Source organism: Danio rerio, chromosome 15 (assembly GCF_049306965.1).
Source record: "Danio rerio strain Tuebingen ecotype United States chromosome 15, GRCz12tu, whole genome shotgun sequence".
Classification (NCBI taxonomy): Eukaryota; Metazoa; Chordata; class Actinopteri; order Cypriniformes; family Danionidae; genus Danio; species Danio rerio.
Window position 1 is genome coordinate 40,657,125 of NC_133190.1, and position 13,598 is coordinate 40,670,722.

Sequence of the window (13,598 nt, forward strand, 5' to 3'; positions counted from 1 at the left end):
TATACTAGAATATTGTGGTCACGTGGCAGCACAAAATAACAAGCCTTATTTGGAGGAAAGTAAAACCCTCTCTCTCTCTCTCTCTCTCTCTCTCTCTCTCTCTCTCTCTCTCTCTCTCTCTCTCTCTCTCTCTCTGTTACTCTGTCTACAAAAATGGTTCAATAATAGGAAGGAGATATTACCCTTCCTCTAATAGGATTTTATCACATACACAGTGCCTTTGCACATTTTGCAGAACATTGTGTTGACCTCTTTTATTTAAACCGCTCTTTATGTGATCAAAAAGAAAGAAGTACTGCTGAAGAAGGTAAGAAAGTGTATCACATTTTATTCAATTCATGGCGAAAAACTTATATTAGAATAATTTCTCATCTTGATTAGCAATTTATACTACCTAAATTATAGCATTTGAAAAACGGAAAAACAGACATTAAAATGTTGTAGTTATATTAAGACAAATTGTTCTTGCTTTTATTTTTTGTGCACCTAAAACAACAGTTGACTTTGTTCTATAGGGTAAACCCAGGAATGTGATGGGACCTCTGCTCCTTAAATTGCTTTTACAAGGTATATCTGTTTTTCTCCCTTCTTTGTGGATGCAATTGATTATTTTTTATTTTTTTGTCTTTGATGTTGCAAAACATTTAGGTCAAGTAGTAATAAATTAAATATATGTATATGGTCAGCCTTTGATTGGTATGTGTGCTATTGAAATTAAAGTTAATAGTGATTAACACTATAATGCCTAATACTGCGTCATAAAATACGCATTGTAATGGCTGATTTTATCTGTAAATAAATTTTAAAAAATGCTGCAGTAGAAATTTGTTTCCTGCTTAAGGGTATGTTTCCTGGTGAATTACTGTAGATTGGTTAACTTGATATAAATGGAAAATTACCGTAAATTGACTGTCTCAAAAAATCCCTAAATGCTAAACTCATGTTTTATTTATTTATTTTTTACATTACTATGGTATTTTTTTAACCTTTTTTTCAGTAATTATGTACATTACATTTTCATGTTACATCTGATTTAGATAAATCCAGGTAATTGCATTACTTGCATTACATTAGTGTCTTGTGTGGTACCATTATGTTGTTTCGTAGCTTTCTACCATTTTTTAAAGGTAATTTTTTGGCTACAACCACAGCTGCAATTTACAGAACATTTTTTTTACATGTTCATTAATTCAATATTGATTTTCATTTACATCATTTTCTTAAATTTTTGTCCCTCAGGTGTTCTGCTGTTTGATGCTTTGGCATGGAACGTGAATATGCCGCAGGCCATTCACGGCCTCCAAGGTTCCTGTCTGGTGATTCCATGTTCTTTCAGCTACACATTATACCCACCTAAAGATCCACGCAGAGTTGTGTGGTATCAGTGGGTCTCTAGAGGTTATCCTTTAGTCTACGATTCATGGTATCCAAGGGATGTAATTGACAAGTTCAGAGGAAAAACTGATTTATATAGAAACTCTGGTTGGGATTGCAGTCTCCTAATCAAAAACCTGGAACAGTCCCACCATAGAGAGAAAATATATGCATGGATCGATCCTGAAAATGTTGGATGGCGCACTTACGCATTTTATGACATCACCTCTACAATTTTAGTCGAAAGTATGTGAATATTCTTGGGAAACTTTCCCCTTTTGTTGCTGGAACTCAAAATCAAGTATTCTGACAATTTAAAATTATTTTGTTAAATATATGATGTACTAAATGTAACATTTTTGTCAATTGTAGATCAGCCACCGACACCCACCATATTAATTTATGGAGGTGAAAAGATGGGGGACAAGATCACAGTAGTATGTTCATCTTTTCATACGTGTCCATGGAGCAAACCAAACATCACTCTGAATGGTGCAAAGGGATCTGAATCCGATCAAATCAAAGATGAGTGTAATGAGTACGGTCACTGCAAAATCAATCTGACACGCACAGTAGTTGTAAAGGCAGAAAACACAGCTTTTAACTGTTCAGTAACATACCATGGTGGCAAATCCATATCAGCTGCAATAGACAAAAGTGCACAATGTGAGTGAAGATAAACAATACTGCTATAAGCTAATAAATTCACACAGTTCCACCTAATGCAAGTTTTTGTTTAATTTTCAGGTGTTCATCATAGAATTGTTATTGAGCCTGAAATGGCAGATGTCACTGAGGGCGTCGCACAGAACTTCACCTGTACCATTTACCATTCCTGTCAGAAAGAGAATCCATCCATATCATGGAACTACGAGAACATGCAGGTCTCAGAGGGGAGAAAAACACTTTCTGGTTCAGATCGAGTCGCCTTTTCTAACATAACCTTTCTTGGTACCATCGAAGACCAAGGGAGGAAACTGACGTGCACTGCATCCTTTTCTGGAGGAAACATTGCAGCTTCTGCTGTTTTACGTGTACAAAGTGAGTAACTGAAAACAAACTCAAGAATTGTGTTGTTTTAGCTCATTTTCATAAGTAGTTCGAAGAAGTAGCAAAAGTTATTTTTTGAGTGTGTTGATGACTATGTAAATGGTGAAAATTAGAGATGGTTCTTTTTTCATTTTTTTGGTGAACTATCCCTTGAAGGCCATTTTTTTAGAGCGATTAGGCTACAAAAGCCTGTTTTCATTTAAGTGTTTCTTGCTCTTGAATGGTTTAAATTCACTTGGAATGATCACACGGTAAAAAGCAAATGATGAACGTGGATAATGTTTGCAATTAATCGACCACAGTCTCAATGGCCCTGTTTACACTGTCAGATCTTGATGCCCAATTCCGATTTGTTGCCTATATCGAATTTTTATGCCTTTCCGTTTGCACGTTCTTTTAATTGTGACCCATATCTCATGTGTTTACACTTGCCATACAATTTTTGACATTACGCATGCATAAAAGTTGGTTCTAGCATCTGCGCCACACTAGCCAAGATGGATGAACTTGTCTTGCTTTTATCTCTGCGAAATATGCAGTTTGCCCAACTTTACAATGTAATGAGGTGGAGGAGGAGGGAAAGGGCTGTCGTCGCAGCTTGCGCCTATGGTTTGTATATGGTGTCCAATATTTGTTAGCACGAGAGAGATCTCAGGTCTGATGAGAGCAAATTGTGGCAACTGACCACTTTCCTCCTCCATGTATACTCTGTTTTTGTTGTTTACCGCGTCTGTGTCTCCACACACGCTATTCCTTCTGTCATTATTCTGTCATTAAACCGCTGAGAAGTACCACATTGTCGCAAGTTTAATGACGTACAAAACGGAGTGCCTCTAAGGCCGTATTCACACTATGTACAGTTGCCTTGAACCGGGCCAAAGCACACTTGTCCCCCTTCCTGTCTCCCCCGACGGCCCACGCTCACATTACTCTCGGACCTTGGCACGCTTACGTCATCGATGCTGTGCTGTTCAGTGAGCGCTCTCGCTCAGCACAGTGGAGATTTCTCTAGTTCTAGTTCTCTAGTTTCTCTAGTTATATTGTTTCAGTCGTTTGATATGTGACATGCAGTCAGATATTTCGCCGAACAGATCCGCCACTTTTGGCGCTCATAAACAATCATAAAGTCCTCGTGCTGCTGGAATGAGGAGGTTTGCTGAAGGTGCGCAGCTGTCGTGCAGTGAGAGGTTTGCGTATTTAATCAACTACATCAGTTTGCGTTTATTGAACAGTAAGATTGATTAATAAATCCATATAAAACAGTCCCTTAAAAGTCACGTCTCGCTTTCAAAGCTCAAGTGAACCGCAATCAGGCCCACCTCTTCCAACCGGGCCAGGGCCGGCCAAGTGAACCTTGCCTGAGCCCGACTCAGCGCACTCACACTTCTCAAACGATCCGGGAAACGGGCCTGGGCACGATTCAGATAGCACAGTGTGAGTAGGCCCTAAATCAGATCTGCCTTTTTACATGATAGTCGCATTGTCACATATCCAATTTATTTCCACATATGAAGAAGATCAGAAACTGATCTCTGAATATCCAAATGCCTGTGCTTTTTTTCATGTTTACACGGTCATAGAACAGATTCAATCTGTGTCATATATGAGCAGAAAATCTGAATTGGGTCACATTTAACTGACAGTGTAAACGGGGCCTAATTGACATTCCATATCCTGCAACATGACAACATGACTGGATTGCACATTGCGTTATCTGTGCTGAAATGAGATGTTAATGCAGCCCTAGGCATTGGCCGGTATAAGATTCTGTAGGTATGATAACCTGTAATTGCTAATCTAAAATAAGTTATTTTTAAATGTTTGGATAAAAAAAAAAACTTTATTTGATTTTCAAATGTTTGCTGAATCGTGGGCTGACCAGTAGCTTTTGATGTGGATAATCCTTTATTGCTTTAGATACTACTGTCCTTAATAAATAAATAAAATAGTCTTTGACAACAAGAGCCCCACCATGGCGCAGTAGGCAGTGCTGTCTGCTCACAGCTAGAAGGTCGCTTGTTCAAGCCTCGGTTGGGTCAGTTGGCGTTTCTCTGTTTGCATGTTCTCCCTGCGTTTGCGTAAGGTTTCCTCCGAGTGATCCGGTTTCCCCCCCAGTCCAAAGACATGCGGTACAGGTGTATTGGGTAGGCTAAATTGTCCGTAGTGTATGAGTGTGATTGAGTGTGTATGGATGTTTCCCAGATATGGGTTGCAGCTGGAAGGGCATCCGCTGCGTAAAACATGTACTGGATAAGTTGGCAGTTCATTCTGCTGTGGTGACCCCGGATTATTAAAGGGACTAAGCCGAAAAAGAAAATTAATGGATGAATGAATGAGTCTTTGACAACATGTAAAAAAAAAAAAAAAACGTACATACAGTATTTTGCAGGAATGATATAACAGAACATTTTTAGCGGTTTTAAATCCGTGACTTTCAAACAGCTGTAACCCTCGTAACATCATCTCATTCCTATGCAGCCCTATTTTGTGTGTTTAGTTTCCACATTGTAACAATCACCTAATATTTTACGATTGCTTACATTGAATGTTCACACCCTTTTACACTAAAACATTATATGACAAATAATCACAACAACAATTGATTTGATGTTACTTTAACTCAATCTGATTTTGTGTTAGGTATTTTTGATGAATTGAGATTACTACAAAAGTCCAGTTGATTCGGCTAAAAATGTTCATGCATCAAGGGTGTTTACAGTGAATGTGTGAATTTACATTCACTTATAAATAAACATTGAAAGTCATTCTTATAGATTTGTGCTAATTCTCTTACAGAATATCAAAAACCAGCTATTCCAGTCCAGAATGAAAGTATGTTTTCCTCTGTAGCTATTCTCACGTTTATATTATTGTTAATATTACATTCAGTACTTCAGCAATATTGATTAACTCATTATATCATTTTAGCTTACTTCCAATACATGGCAGACGTGATACCCGAGATCACTGCTCTTCCTCGTTCCTGTGTGGTGATACCGTGCAGTTTTAGTGTTGAACATAAATATCTCACTGGACTCCGTGTTCGTTGGGTCAACAACAATGGTGGCTACATGTATCACACTGACCCGGTGGACGTCTTGGATAACTTTAAAGGTCGTACAAGACTTCTTGGAAACCCGGATGAGCGGAACTGTACTTTGGAGATGGACGATGTACGAACTCATGACAACGGGCCGTTTTGCTTTCAAGCTGAAAAAAAAGAGGAGAAATACAGCTTCAACAACAGCTGTGTGTTCATTATAATGCGAGGTGAGAAAATATGATTTATGATTTGATCCATGTCATTACAAAACATATTTAATGTCTTAATTTTTTCTCAAAGCATCTCCAGACCAGCCTGTGATGTCATCAGTTCCTGAAGACATCGAGCCCGGGACAGCAGTCACTGTTAAATGTTCAGTCAAACACACATGCTCCTCTCACCCTCCCAAAATCACATGGAGCGTCCCAACAGTTCGAGAAACTATCAGCCACAATCCCATGGGTGGAGGCGTCTGGGAAACAGTGTCCAAAATGAAGTTTATTCCCACAGGATATGAAGAGGAAGATGAAATTATCTGCAGCGCCAACTTTTGGGGTGGTAAAACACAGAGCAACAGTTCTGCCCCCCTGAGTGTTAAGAGTGAGTAAAGACCTTTAGGAGATCTTTGGCTGTATGAATCTGTCCTCTTGTTATAGGACAGCTATAGTAAAAATAAAAACTACACATCTTGATATGTAATCTTTCTTTTAAAAAAATCATAGGAATTCAAGCGGTTGAATCTGGGCCTTATATCATTGCTTCGTCACTTGTGTTCGTCCTCATTTGCATACTTGCTGGAGTCTTCATGTACAAAAGGCACCAAAGGTAACATATCTTTTTGGCTTAAACTCATGCTTCTGAATATCTGTAATATATTTTAGGGGTCTATTGTTATACACTGTTTATCAGTTTATCCCCAAATTTAGCTTTTATTTGCAATAAAGCAGCTTTCTGAAAGTTTGGTATTTGAAAGCGCTCTATTGTAATGCATTTTATGACTTCAATGTATTTCAAAGCATTTTAAGGCGTTAAAGCAATTTTTGATTCTGTCATCATTAGTGTGTTCTGATCAACATTTGTAAAAGCCAAAGTGTTTTGGGTTTGTTATGAGTGGATACCAATTTTACACTGTTAGACATATTGCTATGGAGGACCCAGTTTAATTAACATGTAATTTATGTTTTTATTAGTCATCACTGACAACTTTTCACTTTTACATTGTATTATTGATTCTAGACAGCCTTGTGAGGACATAACAAGATCTGAGCAAAGGTATGTTTGACATCTTTATGTAATTCAGAACTGAAGTCTGGTTTCTAATACTCAAGCAATCTCTGTTTTGTAGGAGATCAGTTTGGAACAGATTTTCAAGGTTGGAGTTTACTTTAACAGATTTATCATTTGATTTTTATATTCCTTTAAATCTAAATTTAACATTTGTCCTCCAGTCGTTTTAGCATGCCTGAAGGAAGGGCAGCTTGGTTTAATAGTGGAAACAGGAGTGATATCAGGTATGTTAAGCAATGAATGGTAAATTTTTGGTTATTGTTAGTAATGATCCTAATCTCTCAAATGCATTAACCAGGGATGCACCTGGAAGACCACCGAAGCCAGAGCAAAGGTAGGTTGATAAAATTACCATATTACAAAGAATAAACATAAATTTAGGACAGATCCAAATGTGTGTAATCATATAATATAATATATATATATATATATATATATATATATATATATATATATATATATATATATATATATATATATATATATATATGTAAATTATCAGTTTATTTTTTTTTTATTTTCCCATGTTTATTTATGCTTTTGAATTGCATTATGGCACCTCGATTTTTATTCCAATAACCTTAAACTTTCATTTTTAATAATTTAAAGTAATATATTCTCTGGGTTGGTGTTGTATATTATGCTACAAAATCCTTGTAATAAACTGCCAGTGCATTTTCTAATATTTACAGATTTATTTGTATATCAGTTTTTATCCATTATATTATTTCAAGGTACTAAAATGTCAATAAAACTTAATGAATTTTCAACATAAAAATCATAAGCATAAATACCACAAGTTTAGCTAATAAAATATTTATAATGGGAAACTGGAAAAAAAACATGCTTTCTCTGAATTTAACCTCCAACCCATCTGAGGAAAAAAAGAAAAGGTATTGAAGTTAGCAACAATGAAAAACAAGTTGTACTACAAGTGACAAAAAGTAAGTTTTAAAATTCTTTTCTTAAAGATTAAAGTCCCATAATGCAATTCATGACCATAATTTAACTTAAAACACGAAATCCGTCGAAAAACTGTCAATTAACAGATATTTTAAACAGTGTACAATTTTAAAAAAAATCTAATTTCTCAACAGACGAAGCATCTGGAGCCGATTTTCTAGGTAATCAATCAAATATAACCTTGTCTGTTGATTGGTGGCATGTGTTCCTTTATTAAATAATAAAATCCTCCAATTTGTTAATTTAATTTTCTTTTTTTATGCAGACACCAATCACCCAGAAATAATGCAAATATGAGAGCCGAATACAAGTCAGTATTCTATTTATTAAATGCAATTTAGTACAACAGAATGACCCTGGACCAACAAACAAAATGTTTACCAATGTAACCCATGTTCCCCAAAGGGGGTATCAAAGATGCTTTGTCGGTAGGACACTTTTGGAGAATATTGCTAGATAACCAACCAATCACACTAAGATATATATATATTGCATATACAAATGTAGTGCATCTAGAAAGTATTCATAGAGCTTCACTTTTTCCACATTTTTTGTTACAGCCTAATTCCAGAATGGATTAAATTCATTTATTTCCTCAAATTTCCTCAATATATATATATTTTTAAATTGTTGCAAATTTATTAAAAATAAAAACCTGAGAAATCAAATGTACATAAGTATTCACAGCCTTTGCTCACTACTTTGTTGATGCACTTTTGGCAGCGATTCCAGCCTCAAGTCTTTTTGAATGTGGCATACAAGCTTGGCACACCTGTTTTGCCCATTCCTCTTTGCAGTACCACGCAAGTAGAGATCTGCGCGGGACTAAATTTTGAATCCCGCTCCTGCCCGCACCCGCCAGGTTTTAGCCCAAACCCGACCGCTCCCGCTTATATTAAGAATTTGTAGTCCCGCTGCCCGACCCGCCCCGTTTTCTGGCCGCCGCGCCCGATCCAGCTAAAGAGCGGGGGAGAACAAAACCAAAAATCACCCAGCTATACAGTCCAGACAGCCAAGCTGTCTGTATAAACACACACACACAGCACCAAGCACACACACAGACAAAGCTCTCTCTCTCTCATACACGCACGCGCACTAACACACACACAAGCACCAAGCAGACACACAGGCGTTTGCTGTTATATCAACTCAAAGGGTTGTAATACCATGTATCAAGTACCAATGTAATACCAAAAGGTTTTATATAAAGGTTTGATTCGGGTCTGGCAGCCGGAGCCGGGTCGAGTGGTAAGTCTCCGGCAGGCGAGAATCTAGCCGGAACTGGCCCGAGTGTATTTTGCTGGGAAAGCTAACTCTCTCTCTCTCTCTCTCTCTCTCTCTCTCTCTAACTTGTAATGCATTTTTTGCAGTCCACTTAGAATCTAACTTGCAGTGGCGTAGCGGACGGGCCCGCAGGGCACGCACCGCGGGGGGGCCCCGCGTGATTAGGGGGCACCGCGTCGTCGCGATTTTCAATAAACTGTTGGGAACAACTGTGGTCGGAACCAAAGTTCACACGTCTGTGTTCTCTGAACACCTCTCAAGCGGTGGACTACTTCATTCTGATTGCTTGCCGCCAATGTTGCCAACTTAGCGACTTTGTCACTAGATTTAGCGCCTTTAAGACCCCCCTAGCGACTTTTTTGTGTGTTATTGGAGATTTTTTTAGACTGTCATTTTTCCATACTGTACCGTCCCTACTCTTCTCAACGAGCTGCGTGTGATGCCGCCGGCCCCTCCCCCGCCTCACAGCACTGACAGGCGGCCCAGTCAGTCCTCTACAGCAGCCTCTCCCACCTGCAGCCCGAGAGCAGATCACCCCTCTGCGTACCGACGACAAATGATTTAGCACAGGCAGTGTGAAGGTATTTCCCTTGTACAGTCAAACCGATCTACTTCTACTTTATTTTAACAATTTAATTGGACCGTTTATTCTTTTCTTGTTCACAATCACACATTTTTTAGTGACAGTTTCTGAACTTGTCTGAGTTTATTTCATATGAGAGATTGCTGCACATTCACTAACGTTACACATCTGTAATGATATACTGTATTCAAACAGCAATAAATTTAGTTAAATAAACATGCTTATTTAAAGTGTAGTGCAATTATAAATACCCCTTTATTAACCATAGGCTGTTAAACAGAAACGGTAGAACGTGATGACGTCAGTGATATGCAAATTGACGTATGACGTATCCCCCCCCCCATTCATCAGGGAGCCCCGTCAGCGATCCCTGCAGGGGGGCCTCCGCATTTTGCGCTACGCCACTGCTAACTTGGAAATCAAGGTTTTCTTTATTGGCATTGATTGGTTTTAAATTCAAATGGCACTAATATGGCTGTCAAGCCAGGATCTTGATGGTTTATTGTGGGTGTGTTGTTTACATGAAGAATTCTGTGTTACAAGTTAAACAAAATTTCTAATAATGAATAATATTTTGAATTTAAATAGTATTTGTCTTGCGTTTACATTAATTTTTACATTTGAATAGCCAAATTTACAAGTTTCAGTCTTTTTAATTTGATTAAGCGCGATTAATTTTTTTTTAAAAAAGTGTGATTAATTAGTTAATTTTTTTTAATCGATTGACAGCACTAGTGTATTTATTCAGAAATCAGATGGTGTAATGTAATGTATTTGTCACATAGCACATTTATTCTGAATTGCACCCAAAGTGCTTTACAACTGGGTGAAGGAGTCTTTCTTTATGTATGTATAAATTATATTTTATATGATTGTTTTTTTTTTTTTTTTTTTTTTTTGGTTCAGGGTCACATATAAGAAAGTTTTAACCAAAAGTACAATGATTTTCATCAATGTAAAAACCACACATATATAAAAAAAATCTAAGTGAATTCACTAGTCAACCTTTGCTCTTCACAGGGCCAACAACACATGCAATGTGCCAGAAAACAAGGATTTCAATAAACCACACATGCCATCACCAAACAGGTAGAGTACATAAAACTTCATATTCATTATATTTATGCTACACAGCAAAATAATACTGTTGAATGCAGTATATCATATTAAGCCACCATGCCACTTAAAGATTCCTTGGTTCTTTAAAGAGTGTTTATTGTAACATGAAACAAATATTTTGGTGTATATAAATACTACAAATGACCACAGCTACTGGCATTATCCATATCGGTATATATCAAAATTCATAAACATTTTATGGTTGTGATATGTCCCTTTAAGATGTATATGTTGATATGATGTATGTTCCTTTAAATACATTTACTGTAGTTTATAATAAACATTGATTTTGCATTCTTATTTTCCTTTGTGCTTTTTAGTCAGCGAAAAAACTGTGGTGTAAGTACATTTACCAATACATTTGCTTTCTTACAAATATAATCTCAGTTTCTAAAACTGATTAACTGACGAATCTGTTAAAACCTTCTTTTTAGGGTTACGATTATGATGCTGATTACAACCTATATGGAAATGTCTGATGAAAATGTCCATCATTAAGGCTTAGTAATGCAAGTAAAAGCAGGAACAAATGTTCTCAATTCCTCATCAAATTCCTTACATTACCTCTAATGTACCTCTTTTCCATATTGTGTTATCTGTAGCTTGTATTAACTTTAATATGGATATATTGTTTAACATAATTCCACGACTAATCCATCCAAAAATTCACTCATTCAGTACACAAATCAAATAACATTTGTTTTAAAACCTTTTTTTAATGAAATGTATTGTTTGAAAATTATGTTTGTGCTTAAAGTAACATACGTGTGGCTTAATTATTGACATTAATGTATTGTCATATAATGTGATTGCTTTACTTTTGCTCCGTGTTCAAACTGCTCATTTAAGTGAAGTTTAATTTTAAACTAATTTCGAGAGGAGCATGTGCTCATGATTGACCCAGCTGGTCAATATATATATATATATATATATATATATATATATATATATATATATATATATATATCCTCAATTCCTTTCTACAACTATCTTCATCTGGAAGAAACCCCCCTCGGGCCCCTCCTCCCCTTCTTCCGCCTTTATCCAGAATGGGTGGCACGGTGGCCTAGAGACTAGCACTGTTGCCTCACAGCAAGAATACCAATGGCGTTGGTTCCTTGCTGGGCCATCTGGTATTTCTGTGCGGAGTTTGCATGCTCTCCCCGTGTCTGCATGGGTTTCCCCCGGGTTCCACAATTTCCTCCCACCACCCAAATGTGCTCTGTATTTTAGATACAATAAGCCTAAATCTTTTTCTAATGTCTTACTCTCAGGAAGTTTGCCTTGAGATCGACCTGAGCTCAATCTTCCCTCGCTCTGCGAAAGGGGGGAGACCTATGCTCGAGGATCCCTTGAGCTCAGGGCTCTCTCCCAGGACAGCACGCCGAACAACCTATGTATAAATCTTGAGCTAAGTGTGAACTCTTGAAAATAGGTTGACACAACACAATTCCTAATGTTTTTTGGGGGCAACCTAATTGTTTTGTGACAACATAAAGGAATTGTGTGGAAGCCAGCATTTTCTACAGAGTATATTATTCCCATATATATGTCTACTAGCAACTCAAGTCAATAACAACATTTCAGCAACATTTATGAACCTACATTTTTCTAAATGCATAAAAGGGCTGCAACATACCTCAGCATAAGCTAGACGTAGGGATGCTAGTCTGTTTTTGGCACAGATTCAACTCAATTAACAATTCAGCTTTATGAAGTTAATTTTGTTGCATACATAAATGAGCGGCAAAAAACTTTCAAAAGATGTATCCACAAGTGCATATCTGCTGATAAATGGAGTCTCAGTTACTAAAATTGAGTTGGTCTGGTGAAAATGCTTTTGGGGAAGTGAAAATAAATGTCTTTTAGATAAAATGTTTTGGTAACACTTTACAATAAGGTTCATTAGTTAATGCATTTAATATGAACTAATCATGAATAACACATGTACAGCATTCATCAATCATAATTGAACATTTACTAATGCATTATTAACATCCAAGTCCATGCTTGTTAACATTAGTTAATGCACCATGAGTTAACATGAACTAACAATGAACTACTGAATTTTCATTACCTAACGTTAACTAGCATGAACAAATACAGTAGTAAATGTATTGTTTATTGTTTGTTCATGTTAGTAAATGCATTAATTAACATTAACTAATGAACCTTATTGTAAAGTGTGACCAATGTTTTTGTTACATGTTGCAGACTGTTTTTTAATTAGCAAGTAAAGTTTATTGTTCATTTCCTTGTCATCCAAATATACTTTATCAAGAAGTGACAAATGCAACTGACAGAAGCTACTATCTTAAATGCTAAGCCATATCTTTGCAGAAAAAAAAACGACTCGTCTATGCCAGTTTTGTCAAAGCCCCTTTTACAACCATTTTTCAAAGGATGTATAATGTGCTGCTTATGTATATTGCAATGGTTTACAGGTTCAATGGTCAGATGTCTACATTCATCATTGATGTGAGCGCAGAATCTTCCATTTGTTCATAAGCTCCCACACATTCACTTTTAAATAGAGTTGCAAATGTTTCACCAGCTTGTATTTGATTTGAATACATTGTTGTTCATTGGTGCAGTACTTTTGTTTATCTGACATTAATCTGTAGAAATGGAAAATAAAATAGCTTAATACTTTGCATTTTTCAGTTCCTCTTGATTTTTTTTAATTCTGCCTCTTCAGTTTTGAAGGTCGTCATCTTGATAATGTCAATGCAAATTACTGTGTCAAAATATGTAATGACTTTTTAGTCTGAAACTATAAAAAATGTAAACCTAAATCATAAAACTTGTGAATAGCCAACAACACGAGTCAATATGTCAAAATAATCGTTTTTATTGTTATAAAAAAATCACAGTTTTAATGTTCAGTAAATATCA

General features: G+C 36.6%; 1 protein-coding gene across 1 annotated transcript; it reads left to right on the forward strand.

The window, feature by feature from the left end:
* Positions 1–93: 93 nt before the first annotated feature.
* On the forward strand, positions 94–11,258 carry LOC101884840 (uncharacterized). Its single transcript, XM_068213628.2, has 18 exons — positions 94–307; positions 516–567; positions 1,240–1,620; positions 1,747–2,040; positions 2,122–2,415; positions 5,221–5,256; positions 5,353–5,694; positions 5,768–6,067; positions 6,190–6,292; positions 6,704–6,739; positions 6,813–6,839; positions 6,916–6,978; positions 7,053–7,088; positions 7,852–7,878; positions 7,983–8,027; positions 10,605–10,673; positions 11,024–11,042; positions 11,138–11,258. Exons 2-18 carry the CDS (start codon positions 534–536, stop codon positions 11,180–11,182), a joined length of 2,151 nt encoding a protein of 716 aa, XP_068069729.1. The 5' UTR covers positions 94–307; positions 516–533; the 3' UTR covers positions 11,183–11,258.
* The last annotated feature ends 2,340 nt before the right edge of the window (positions 11,259–13,598 follow it).

Excerpts from the sequence above, each read along its gene's own strand:
- LOC101884840 (XM_068213628.2), top strand. The coding sequence starts at position 534 with ATGGGACCTCTGCTCCTTAAATTGCTTTTACAAG. Across the intron at positions 568-1,239 it reads CCTTAAATTGCTTTTACAAG|GTGTTCTGCTGTTTGATGCT; the intron begins GTATATCTGTTT and ends TTTGTCCCTCAG. Across the intron at positions 1,621-1,746 it reads CTCTACAATTTTAGTCGAAA|ATCAGCCACCGACACCCACC; the intron begins GTATGTGAATAT and ends TGTCAATTGTAG.